Source organism: Pan troglodytes, chromosome 12, assembly GCF_028858775.2.
Source record: "Pan troglodytes isolate AG18354 chromosome 12, NHGRI_mPanTro3-v2.0_pri, whole genome shotgun sequence".
NCBI lineage: Eukaryota > Metazoa > Chordata > Mammalia > Primates > Hominidae > Pan > Pan troglodytes.
In genome coordinates, this window is record NC_072410.2 from 20,318,535 (window position 1) to 20,331,853 (window position 13,319).

Sequence of the window (13,319 nt, forward strand, 5' to 3'; positions counted from 1 at the left end):
ACAAAAAATTAGCCGGGCGTGGTGGCGGGCACCTGTAGTCCCAGCTACTCAGGAGGCTGAGGCAGGAGAATGGCGTGAACCCGGGAGGCGGAGCTTGCAGTGAGCCGAGATCGTGCCACTGCACTCCAGCCTGGGCGACAGAGCGAGACTCTGTCTCAAAACAAAACAAAACAAAAAAAACACTTTTCAAGGAAAAAAACACACTACTGAGATGAGCACTTAACCTTGAAGTTTCCCCGGATCTTCTCTGTACCAGCTTTCCTGAGCCTTCTAAATTGACGTGATAATTGCTATGCTTTCCTCCTCAGGCAAATCACAAGAAGAAGATGAAGGCAGACATTGGAAAGAACGTTGGTTTGACAAAGAACCCGAATCAGGTTTTATAAAAGTTTAGAAGATCCTAAATCTGCAACATGTTGGAGGGTTAGCGTCATTGGTTATGTCTTTCCCAGATGCGTGGTTCATGTGATGTGGTTCTAAACTTTCTTTCTATTACTATGTGACTTGATCCTTGGTTTGTACTCACGCCAGGATGCCGGAGAGATAGAGGGTTTCAGCAGCTAAGTAAGACAAATAGCTGAACATGAAGACGATGAGTGGCTCAATTGCAGAGATATTCTGAGTGAAACGTGTGATAAATGCAGAAATAAATCCAAAAACGATGCCAAACAATACCCCTCCAAGCCCCACAACGATGAATCGGGCACATCCAGCCAAAATGTCGACAGTTTCTATGTCTTCAAATTTATGCATCTTTGTAAAGGCAATTAACATATTGTATAAGACCTAGGCAAAAAAGAGAGTAAACAAATATGAATTATGAATAGAAACTAGGAACACTTTGCATGCACATTCTCAGCTTTGTGTCTAGTTAAGTAATACACAAAAATAAATTACACAACAAAAAATACTAAGATGACTGCCTTTTAACTGTATTCCCAATAATTTAGATGTACACGGTTTCACTGAATAAAAAGTGTAATACTCACAACTTCCAATCACTGAGCACCTACTACGTGCCTGTCTCTTTGCAAAGCTTTCAGTGGCAGTTAATTTATTGCCTCTAGACTCCAAATGAACCCTTCCATTTGTGTTCTATAATAGACAATGGAATTCCTTTAAGCAATTTTTCCTTAAAGTGAGCACCTAGTTAAGCTCTGTCCGTAGAGGGCCTAGAAAGGACATTCAGGTGCAGGCAGAAGGGCCTTCCTGCAGTTTTTCTGGGGCCTGTGGGGAGAGTCAGCCACGTGGGTGTGAGGAACTCCAGCGGATCCTGCCTGAGCCACAGGCCCTGAAAGTGATCCCTCTGCAACCCTGCGGCTTTGGCCTGGTGATAACCTGTCTGCAAAAAGCCCCAGCATGACCCACGTGCCACATGTCTGTGGCCCAGGGCTCCACCCGAGCAGCCCACGCTCTGAGAGCCTTCTCCCCGTCCTCCCATGCAGCCTGCTCCTCTGAAGATTCTCTGCCATCTCCCAAGTGCAGGCTCCCACTGCAGCCCTGGCACAGGGATTGCTGACTGATGTCTGGCCTTGCCTGCCTTCCGGAGGGTGGTCGATTGTTTGCCCACCAACTCCAGACCAACTCCAGTCTGGATAAAGCAGCCAACTTCTCTGCTACCCAGTGGCCAGTCCACACCTTCTCCAGTAAAAGGTGAACCCCTCCCAAGCGTGTCCTTCCTTGGGGGCCCTCCCTCAGCCCTAGGGTACATAGAGAGTTTCCTTATATCTTAATATCTTATAGTTATGCCTTTATTATAGTTAATACATTTTATAATGCATTCACATTTTTTATTTAACCTATCATGTGGTGTATCTTACCTGATTGCACCTAGACCGTTATACCCTCCATACACATCATTTCATCGAATCCCCCAAACGACTCTAGCCTATGTGACACACACTCTGAATTTTCATGTTATTTCCCTATTTATTTCAACATTTATTTTGAAGCTGCAGGGATCTACTTATCACTATTTCATGCCACTCCATAGCCCAGAACTATGATCTAGCTCCTGAAAAGCAGCAGCAGGTGTACAGGTAATGAGACATAGAGAAGAGCTGAATGAAGATCTCTGCAGAAAATGAAGACCTTTGGGAATATCAGCCCCTGAAGAGTCCTGCGAAATCACAGTGCTTGCCTCTTAGCATCTATCTACACCAGGAAAAATGCAAAAAATCAGAGCAGAGGACGGAAGCTAAAACTCAATGAAATCGTGGCCGTGATGGTATTCTGCGTGCTGCAGAAGCATAGATGGACTGTGTGGACCTTCTAGAACTGATGATGCCCCCTCACCTTCACAGTTGGCTCTCATTGCCCCTCTGGCTGTGGCCCCTCATGCTGCACCCTGCCAGGCTCACCCAGGCCTTCTGCTTGACTCTGATCTCTCCAAGATGGGAATCATCTTCCTTATGGAGACACTTAGTGTCTCCACTGAGTGACAATCAGTGTCACCACTGATCTTGGGTGTGGCCTGACAGCCCTTGGGTTCTGGGTTTGGCTTCATCCTCAGGACTCAAAAGAACCACACACTGCTTTGTGTGCACACCAACCCCTTGCTGTGGTCTGCAGCCTGCAGGAAGCCATTCCTCCCCCAGCCCCTTTCCTAGCTAGTTCTGGCCCCTCCAGGTCCTCTGTAAGCCCGACCTCTGCTGATTCCCTATAACATCACCTTCATTATAAAAGATTGTTGTTTTTGGCTGGGCGTGGTGGCTCATGCCTGTAATCCCAGCCCTTTGGGAGGCCAAGGTGGGTGGGTCACCTAAGGTCAGAAGTTCGAGACCAGCCTTGCCAACGTGGTGAAACCCCATCTCTACTAAAAATTCAAAAAATTAGGCTCATGCCTGTAATCCTAGCACTTTTGGAGGCCGAGGTGGGCAGATTGCCTGAGCTCAGGAGTTCGAGACCAGCCAGGGCAACGTGGTGAAACCGTATCTCTACTAAAATACAAAAAATTAGCCAGCCATGGTGGCATGTGCTTGTAGTCCCAGCTACTTAGGAGACTGAGGCAGGAGAATTGCTTGAACCCGGGAAGTGGAGGTTGCAGTAAGCTGAGACCACACCACTGTACTCCAGCCTGGGTGACAGAGCGAGACTCCATCTCTTGAAAAAAAAAAATTAGCCAGGCATGGTGGCGCATGCCTGTAATCCCAGCTACTCGGGAGACTGAGGCAGGAGAATCACTTGAACCCGGGAGGCAGAGGTTGCCGTGAGCTGAGATTGCACCATTGCACTCCAACCTGGGTGACAAGAGTGAAATTCTATCTTACTAAAAAAAAAAAAAAAAAGATTGTTGCTTTTCCACAGAGAGGTTGGCAGTAAATGATTGCTCATGTGCAAAGTTGTCCCTAAGCTGCTGTCCTGTTTTCTTCATAATCATGAACAGTCAGAGTGCATTGATGACAAAGGCCTTCTCCTTGCTCTCCCTTCTAAAGAATGCCTCACGTTTGTTTGAGGGAAGCTGTCCTCTAGGGACAGATAGAAGCAAAAGCAGCAGGAGGTTATGGGATGGACATATTTATGCTGCAGTCACCATGTAACTGTACACTTTTTGTTACTCCCTTATGTGCAGATATCAAACATCATACAGAGTGGCCCTGGGCTTGGGAATGTGAGCTGGCAGTGAGGGGCATGTCTTGAAGTAGCTCAGGTGTCATCAGTCCTCATCTAGGAAGTTTCATTGACAATACACTTTGTTGACGGGGGAGGCCACACGAGGAGTTTGCACAGTGGCCCTCTGCTAATGAGATTTTTGTCCACAAGCACCTCTACCATAAGGCTCTGTCACCTTGACTCCTATATGACTCTCCTAGGGATGCTGTGACAAAGTACCACAAGCTAGGTGGCTCAAATTAACACAAATGTATCCTCTCACTGTTGTGGAGACTGAGTCTGGACTCGAGATGTCGGCAGTGCTATGCGCCCCCTGAAGGCGTTAGGGGAGGGCCCTTCCTTGCCTCTTATGAGCTTCTTCTGGTGACTGCCGGCAGTCCTCACCATTCCTAGGTTTGTGAGTGCATCACTCCAGTCCCTGCCTGCGTCTTCACCTGGTCTTCTCTGTGTGTCATATCACCTTCTTATAAGGACATCAGGCTTTGGATTAGGGCCCACCATAGTCCAGTGCGAGCTCGCCTTCAATAAGGATAACTGTAAAGACACTGTTTCCAATTAGGATCCTATCCTGCAGTTCCAGGTGAGCATGGATTTTTGAGGGGACACTATTCCACCCAGTACAGCTTTTATAAACAAAATGACCATACTGTGAAATTAACTTGTATTACAGACTAGAAGTTTTCGTTATAAATCTCTCAGAGCACAAATAATTTTATTTTGAATTTTACAAGGTCTTAAACTCTGGCTTATTCCCCAAATGGTTCAATCATGTTTCTTAAGAGAGCCTAGGATGCAGGTTTTGAGTGTACGAATTAGTGCTCACTGTTCAACGTAATAAGTAACCAGCAGCCAATAAGCATGTTTAGATAAGGGAATGTGGGCAGAAGGTTATAATAGGCTTGCCTTCTTCCCTCAAAGATAAGTTTCTAGTGTATTTTCTGGGAGGAGAGGAAGCTGGGGAAGATGAAGAAGAATCAGAAAGCTTGGTGCCAATGGGTCCAAGCAAGTACACACACAACATACAGACACATGCAATAGACACACACAACAGACACACAAGCAACAGACACATGCAACAGACACACAGACACACACACATACCATGAACATTGTGAATTTCTCGTATTAGGAAAAGAATTACTTAAAAAGAGAAAGACTTGCAGAAATCTTAAACTGAATTTGGTTAAGAATATACATGAAAAAGTGTAGAAATTGTCCAGAAACAAAAGAGCAAAGGGAAACCCCCACAAATGTCCCACAATCCCTCCTAGAGAAAACTACTACAGATATGTATTTTCTAATTCTATCTATCTGTCTATCTATCTATCTATCCATCTATATATCATCTATCCATCTGCTGTCTATCATCCATCTCTCTATCTGGGGCCATCAGAGCCCCTCAGATCTCTAACTGCGGGGATGCCCATCTGCCATTCTCAGCTAAGGCCTGAGCTTGGCAGGGACACTGAGATAGGCCCCTTCCTGGAAGGCAAAGGACTCCTTGGATACGTGTTTTAGCCTGTGGGTTCCTGATGAGCTTAATAAACTCTCTAAGAAGTGCAGCAAAGACAGTCCCATCCAGCTTCTGTCCTTCCCTCTCTCCTTCCCCTGGAATCACTCTGCACTGCGACCTGAGGGCTCTCCCATCCCCCTGGGCTTCTTCCCCATTTTCCCTCACAGGAGTTTCTTTAGTAAAACTCTTGTACATTTAATGCACTCTGAGTGTCTGATCCATGAAGGACCTGGACAACATCTATTGGTCTGTTTGTGTATCAATCACACCTTACAAAACTGCTAAAATCCTGGTCTATTTTATTTAAACAAACTGAAGCCATGCTTTAAGAAAACCTGGGCTGAGTATTTGAAAAAAAATGTGACGTATGATTTTGAATGAATCCAAAAGAATCTCAGTGGTTGTGTCTTGACTCGGTGAGTTTGTTTGTCCAATTTCACTTTCTGCCACATATGGGTCTTAGAAGGCCTGAGTATTGCACTGTTGGAGTTGAGCTCACACTGAAAGGAGCGAAGCCACAGTGAGGAGTCACACACTCCCCACAATCCCAGAAAAGGAAAGTCTGAATGAGGTTAAGTGGAACCTGTTTATTTGACTCTCAAATCCAAAGGAAACTCAGAGAATAGGACCGAGACTCAAAGATTTCAATATTGTTGCCACAAACTAAAACTCTTTTACATAGCTTGTTAGATTATTAGTAGCTACCCAGACTGTCCCAATGGCCTGGGAAAGTCAATTGGGCCAGGCTTGTCTCTGGACACCAGTGTGCCCTGCCAGGAAGATGCCATGGCAGTTTCAGAAGCTAAAGTAGTACATATAATTAAGAAGACTGCATTTACAATCACAATCCTTACTACTGCACGAAAAACAGTTCTTACCTTTCAAATTACCAGGCTCTGGGTAACATTATAGTTGCAAAAGATTTTCTTTGGGTTCATTTCAAGTCACAATAATGTGTGTGTGTCTTTTATACACTGAAGGGAAAAGCTCAGCCAATGCTAAATCTCAAATATGTCCACAGCCCCATGGAGAACAAGGTTAGATTTTTCCTCTTCACTCATTGTCTCAGCAAACGGTCCTTTTGTGTTACCTTTAACAGATTCTCCAAGCCTTCCAACATTATAATAATTATGATCCTTTAGCTGATGCCACCGTAAAAGTTTGCAAAGCCCTTTTAACACACAGAGACTCACACAATGACTAAAAACATTAGTCCTTTGACCAGGGCTCAGCAGAGGTGAAGAGTCAATTCCAAATGTGCTGACATTTTTTTTCTTGTTAACTTTATTGAGGAAAGACTTACATATGATAAACTTCATCTAAAATGAATGAATTCCAGCCATTGTAGATACTCATAAAGCCATCGCCATAGTCAAGATATAGAAAAATCCCAAGAACCCTGAAAGGTTCCTCATTCATTTGAAGTCCATCCTTCTCTCCGACCCTGGCCCCAGGAAATCTCTAATTTATTATTGTCACAATAGATTAATTTGCATTTTATACAGTTTGAATAATAAATTATGAACTCTTTTTTTCTGGCTTATTTAACTCAGCATGATGTTTTTGAGTTGCCCAAGTTGTTGCAGGTATTAGCGGTCCCTTCCTTTTTATACCTGAGTAGTATTCTACTATCTGGTTATGGCATATTTTCTTCATTTATTTACCTGTTTACTTGTTAATGAATATTTGTCCACTCCCAACTCCCCAGTTTTTGGCTGTTTGAATGTTGCTGCTGTGAACATTCATGTACAAGCCTTTTTTGTAGACCTATGTTGTCATTTCTCTTGCGTATATACCTAGGAGTACAATGGCTAGGTAGTATGGTAGACACGTGAAAGTTTTAAGAAACTGCCAAATTGTTTTTCAAAGTCATCATGTCAGGCCAGGCACGGTGGCTCATGCCTGTAGTCCCAGCACTTTGGGAGGCCGAGGCAGGTGGATCACTTGAGGCCAGGAGTTCAAGACCAGCCTGGCTTACTTGGTGAAACCCTGTCTCTACTGAAAATACAAAAATTAGCTGGGTGTGATGGTATGTGCCTGTAATTCCAGCTACTCAGGAGGCTGAGACATGACAATCCCTTGAATCTGGGAGATGGAGATTGCAGTGAGCAGGTGAGCAGAGATATGCCACTGCACTCCAGCCTGGGCAACACAGCGAGACTCTCTCTCAAAAATAGAATAAAAACAAAACAAAGTCATCATATCATTTTACATACCCACCTGTGGAGCCTGAAGCAACCTCATCTTGGATGCTAATCCACCACGATGATTTCTGATTAATCCTACTTCTGGGAATGCCTCTAAGATTTCTGTTTTATCTACTGTTCTTTTTGTAAAAGCACATACTATAAATTGTGCCCTTGATTTACAGTAAGTGAAGTAAGTACAGTAAGCCCAAACAACTTTGCCCATAAATTCTGCCCATAGACAGATTTATACAGCATTCTTGCCTTTCCCTACAATTGTCCTACACATTCCTTCTCTATGGTATATAAGCCCTGGGTCTGGGAGCTTATGGCATAGTGCTCCACCATATTGTCTCATCACTGCTAAAGACAAAAGCATAGCTTCTGTTCCTAAGTCTCTGCTAAATGTTTATTTCTAAAAAACTAGGTATATCCCTCCCTTTTTTCTGCCTCTCAGCTTCCTTGGACTTTCAGTGTAGATTTGGACAAACCCTATCTACTGCAGAACACCACCAGAAATGTATGAGATTCCCAGTTGCTCCATATCCTTGTCAGCACTTGATATTGTCAGTTTTTTAAATTCTAGTCATTTGAATGGATGGGTGGCATTTCACTGTGATTTAATTTGCATTTCCCTGATTACTATGTTGCGCATATTTTCATGTGCTTACTGGCCATGAATATATCATCTTTTATGGTGTATCTGTTCAAATCTTTTTCTTATTTTTAATTGAGCTGTTTATAGCCTTATTGAGAACTAAAATTATTTAAAATTATTTCCATATTCTCTATGTCTTTTGTGAAATGCATGTATAGTGAATGTTTTCTTTCATATGTAGCTTGCTTTTTTGATTGTGCATTTTGAAGAGCATTTTTTTTCTTTTGATAAAATCCAATTCATTGCTTTTTCTTTTTTGTGTGTGTTTTAATTTGTGCTTTTCCTGTCTTTTGACTACTCCAAGGTCAAAAAGTCTTTGTTTCTATAGTCATAAAGATTTTACTCCTATGTTTTCTTCCAGGAGATTTATAATTATACCTTTTCCATTTCATCTATGATACATGTTGTGTTAATTTTTAAATATGGCTTGAGGTTAGGGGTGATTTTCATGTTTTCCACATGGATACCAGAGTTTTTCAGTACCATTTGTTGAACAGACTTTGCCTTCCATTGAATTGCCTTAGTTCTTTTGCCAAAAATTAATTGGCCATGTATATGTAAGTCTATTTCTAAACTCTCCAGTCTCTTTCATAGTCTATATCTCTATTCTTTAATTAATATTGTCATTTGTGTAGAATTATTATAATTATCATGGCATTATAGTAAGTCATCAAATAAGTCTTTCAGCTTTGTTCTTTAGTTTTAGACACTGCTTCATGTAATCTAGGTCATTCACATTTCCAAACAGGTTTTTAGAATCAGCTTTGTCAGTTTCTACTAAAATGTTTTCTGGGATTTTGATGGGCTTTTATTGAATCTATAGATCAAATAGGAGAAAACTGATTCCTTAAAAATGTTTACTCTTCCATTAATGAATATGACATTATTTAGGTCTTCTAATTCCTGCCAGCAATGTTCTATAATATTCAATGAAAGGATCTAGCATATCTTTGTTAAATTCACTTCGAAGTATTTCTGTTTTGGGAGTACTTTTTAATGTTATTTAAAAGATATCTAAAATGTTATTTTCTTTCTTGAACCATGAAACATCTAGAAGTTTGTTTTTTAATTTCCAAATATTAAGACTTTCCTAGATATTTTAAATATATTTTTAATTCTGTTGTGTAAAAAAAAATACTCTGTATGGTAACAAGGCTTCTAAAGTTATTGAGGCTTCTTTAGTTGTCAAATGTATGGCCATTTTTATTAAGCATACCATAAGCCCTTGAAAATAATGTTGAGTTTGTGGTAGTTGGGCCTAATATTCTACGAATAGGAATTAGGGCAAGGTGGTTGATAATATTCAGATTCTCCATGCCTTGCTAATATTTTACTTAATTTTAGTATCATTTCCTAAGAGAAAGGTATTAGAATCTCCTACTAAAATTATAGAATTGTCATTTTCTGCCTTTCAATTTGTCAATTTTTAATTCATGTATTTTGTTGCACTAATATTAGGTGGATATACATGTACAATTTTTAGGTATTCTTGATTAGTCAGCTTTTTTATCATTATGATAGATCCTTCTTTATCTTTGTAATACTTTCTATCTTTATGTCTTTTAACTGATATTAACGTAGCCAAATCAACATTCTTATGCTTATTGTTTGCTTGGTTTATCTTTTTGCATCCATTTACTTTCACCTTATTTATGCCTTTATAATTAAATTGCATTTCTTATAAATAGAATATATTTGAGCCCTGCTTTATAATCAGTTCTGTTAATCTCTGGCTTTTAATTGGAGCGTTTAGTCCATTAACAGTTAATGTAATATTGTTATGGTTAGTTTTAGATCTACCATATTACTGTATATTTTTTTATTTTCCCTTCCTTCACTCCTGGTTTATTGTCTCTTCCTGCATTCATTTTTATTTATTGAATACTTGTTAGAATTCTATTTTAATTTTATCTATTGGCCAGATTTTTTGCATCATGTTTAGTGGTGCTCTACAGTAACATCCTTAACTTTTTACAGTATACTTTTGGCTAACATTATACCAGTTCATATAAAATAAAGAAACCTTATAGCCATGCCAGTTCATTAAATGTACTGATTTTTAACTGTCCTTAAGAACCAAAGTAAGAAGGCTCTTTGTAGTCATAATATTAAATCTTATGGATTCATTTGACACTGATAGCTGAGGCCCTAATCATAATTAATTGCCTTTCTTTGTGACCACCAACCCTCCTAGTCATGATAGTTATGGTCCCCACCATGCACATGGATCCCTGTAAGGGTAAATTCTATGACATAGCATCTGAGGAAGGGTTAGTCTTGTTTGACTACATTACTTTTAACAGGGGACTTTCTACTCAGGGGTGAGAGTAGACAGACCCTCAAGAAGTCTATCTATAGACTGGGGTCTGGGAAGTAGTCTGAGGTGAAACCCTCTGCCCAGCTTGCAGTTATGGTAACTGTTTTTTCTGTCACAAACATAATTGATTTGGAATAGATGACTAGATAAATACAATGAGATAGATTAAGGGACAATGAGGGACCATGAACAACTATGAGTTGTGGGACAGAAAAACTGAAAAATAGAAACTAAGAGTAGGGAAAGGATAATTGAGTGGATGATATGGAAGCTAACTGGAGTGGTGATATGGTTTGGCTGTGTCCCCACCCAAATCTCTTCTTGAATTGTAGTTCCCATAATCCCTATGTGTTAGGGGAGTGACATGGTGGGAGGTAATTGAATCATGGGGATGGTTACCTCCATGCTGCCTTCATGATAGTGAGTGAGTTCTCACGAGATCTGATGGTTTTATAAAGGGCAGTTTCCCTGTACATGCTCTCTTGCCTGCCACCATGTAAGATGTGACTTTGTTCCTCCTTTGCCTTCTGCCATAATTGTGAGGCCTCCCCAGTCATGTGGAACTGTGAGTCAATTAAACCTCTTTCCCTTTATAAATTACCCAGTCTTGGGTATTTCTTCATAGCAGCATGAAAATGGACTAATGCAGTAAATTGGTACAGGTAGAGTGGGGTACTACTATAAGGATACCCAAAAATGTGAAAGTGACTTTGGAACTGGGTAACAGGCAGAGTTTGGAACAATTTGAAGGGCTCAGAAGAAGACAAGAAAGATTGGAACTTCCAAGAGACTTGGAAGGCTCAGAAGACAGGAAGGTGTGTGAAAGTTTGAAACTTCCTAGAGACTTGTTGAATGGCTTTGGCCAAAATGCTGATAGTGATATGGACAACAAAGTCCAGTCTGAGGTGGTCTCCGATGGAGATGAACAACTTATTGGGAACTGGAATAAAGGTAATTCTCTTTATGTTTTAGCAAAGAGACTGGCAGCATTTTGCCCCTGCTTTAGAAATCTGTGGAACTTTGAACTTGAGAGAGATGATTTACAGTACCTGGCAGAAGAAATTTCTAATAGGCAAAGCATCCAAGAGGAAGCAGAGCATACAAGTTTGGAAAATTTGCAGCCTGACTATGAGCTAAAAAAGAAAAAAACATTTTCTGGGGAGAAATTCAAGCCTGCAGCAGAAATTTGCACAAGTAATGAGGAGCTGAATGTTAATCACCAAGACAATAGGGAAAATGTCTCCAGGGTCTCCAGGACATATCAGAGACCTTCACAGCAGTCCCTCCCATCACATGGCTGGAGGCCTAGGAGGGAAAAAATGGTTTCCTGGACTGAGGCCAGGGCCCCCCTGCTCTATGCAGCCTTAGGACATGGTACGGTGTGTCTCAGCTGCTTCAGCTCCAGCTGTGGCTAAAAGGGGCCAAAATACTGCTCAGGTCATTGCTTCAGAGGGTGTAAGCTCCAAGCTTTGGCAGCTTACACATGGTGTTGGGCCTGTGGGTGCACAGAAGTCAAGAATTGAGGTTTGGGAACCTCTGCCTAGATTTCATAGAATGTATGGTAATGCCTGGATGTCCAGGCCGAAGTTTTCTGCAGGGGCAGGGCCCTTATGGAGAACTTCAGCTAGGACAGTGCAGAAGGAAAATGTGGAGTTGGAGCCCCCACACAGACTCCCCATTTGGGTGCTGCCTAGTGGGGCTGTGAGAAGAAGGCCACAGGCCTCCAGACCCCAGAATGGCAGATTCACTGACAGCTTGTACCTTGAAAAGCCACAGACCCTCAACACCAGCCCATGAAAGCAGCTGGGGTGGTGAGGGAGGTGGGGGCTGTACCCTGCAAAGCCACAGGGGCAGAGCTGCCCAAGACCATGGGAACCTACTTGCATTAGCATGACCTGGATGTGAGACATGGAATCAAAGGAGATCATTTTGGAGCTTTAAGATTTGACTGCCCTTTTGGATTTTGGACTTGCATGGGGCCTGTAGCCCCTTCATTTTGGTCAATTTCTCCCATTTGGAAGAGGTGTATTTACCCAGTGCCTTTTCCCCCACTGTATCTAGGAAGGAACTAACTTGCTTTTGATTTTACAGGGTCATAGGTGGGAGGGACTTGCCTTGTCTGAGATGAGACTTTGGACTGTGGACTTCTGAGTTAATGCTGAAATGAGTTAAGACTTTGGGGAACTATTGGGAAGGCATGATTGGTTTTGAAATGTGAGGACATGAGATTTGGGAGGGGACAGGGGTAAAACAATATGATTTGGCTGTGTTCCCACCCAAATCTCATCTTGAGTTGTAGCTCGCATAATCCCTACTTGTCATGGGAGGGACCCAGTGGGAGGTAATTGAATCATAGGGTGGGTTTTTCTCATGCTGTTCTCGTGATAATGAATAAGTCTCATGAGATCTGGTGGTTTTATAAATGGCAGTTCCCCTGTACATGCTCTCTTGCCTGCTACCATGTAAAACGTGGCTTTGCTCCTCCTTCGCCTTCCACAATGATTGTGAAGCCTCCCCAACTATGTGGTGCTTGAGTCCATGAAACCTCTTTTTCTTTATAAATTACCCAGTCTCGGGTATTTCTTCATTAACAGCAAAAAAAAAAAAAAAAAAAAAAAAAAAAAAAAAAAAAAAAAAAAAGCATTAGTACAAATGGGAAGAGAAATTAAAAAATTCAATTGAAAAAGCAGCAGAGTGTGAGCAAGCAACCAAATGCATCCCTGATGAGGCTCCGAAATGACAATGTAATAGCTATTAGTACTGCTTATCCAATATTTCTTTCCCTTCTAGGAATCTTGTAGGATTGCACTTCTAGTCTCTTTGAGGTTGATTGTCACCATGTGATTATGCCTGGCCAACTTTTGAGTTTGAGAGTTTTTGTTTGTTTTTTTCTCAAGAAAGAATTACAAGAGAGAGTTTCAAATAGAAGAGATATATGTCATTTCCAGAATGGGGCATTTGCTTGCTGAGGTGAGACCCTCCAGAAATCTCTCTTTCCTCCAGCACAGTGACCAGCAATGTTCAATATGGTAA

The 13,319-nt window shown here is 41.5% G+C and overlaps 1 protein-coding gene across 1 annotated transcript in view; it reads right to left on the reverse strand.

The window, feature by feature from the left end:
• Positions 1-13,319, reverse strand: part of SLC9A4 (solute carrier family 9 member A4) — a 60,867-nt gene that overhangs the window by 29,795 nt on the left and 17,753 nt on the right. The window contains exon 3 of the mRNA XM_001163482.6: positions 527-786. Within this exon, the coding sequence (XP_001163482.4) occupies positions 527-786 (260 nt within the window). The remainder of the gene's footprint in view (positions 1-526; positions 787-13,319) is intronic.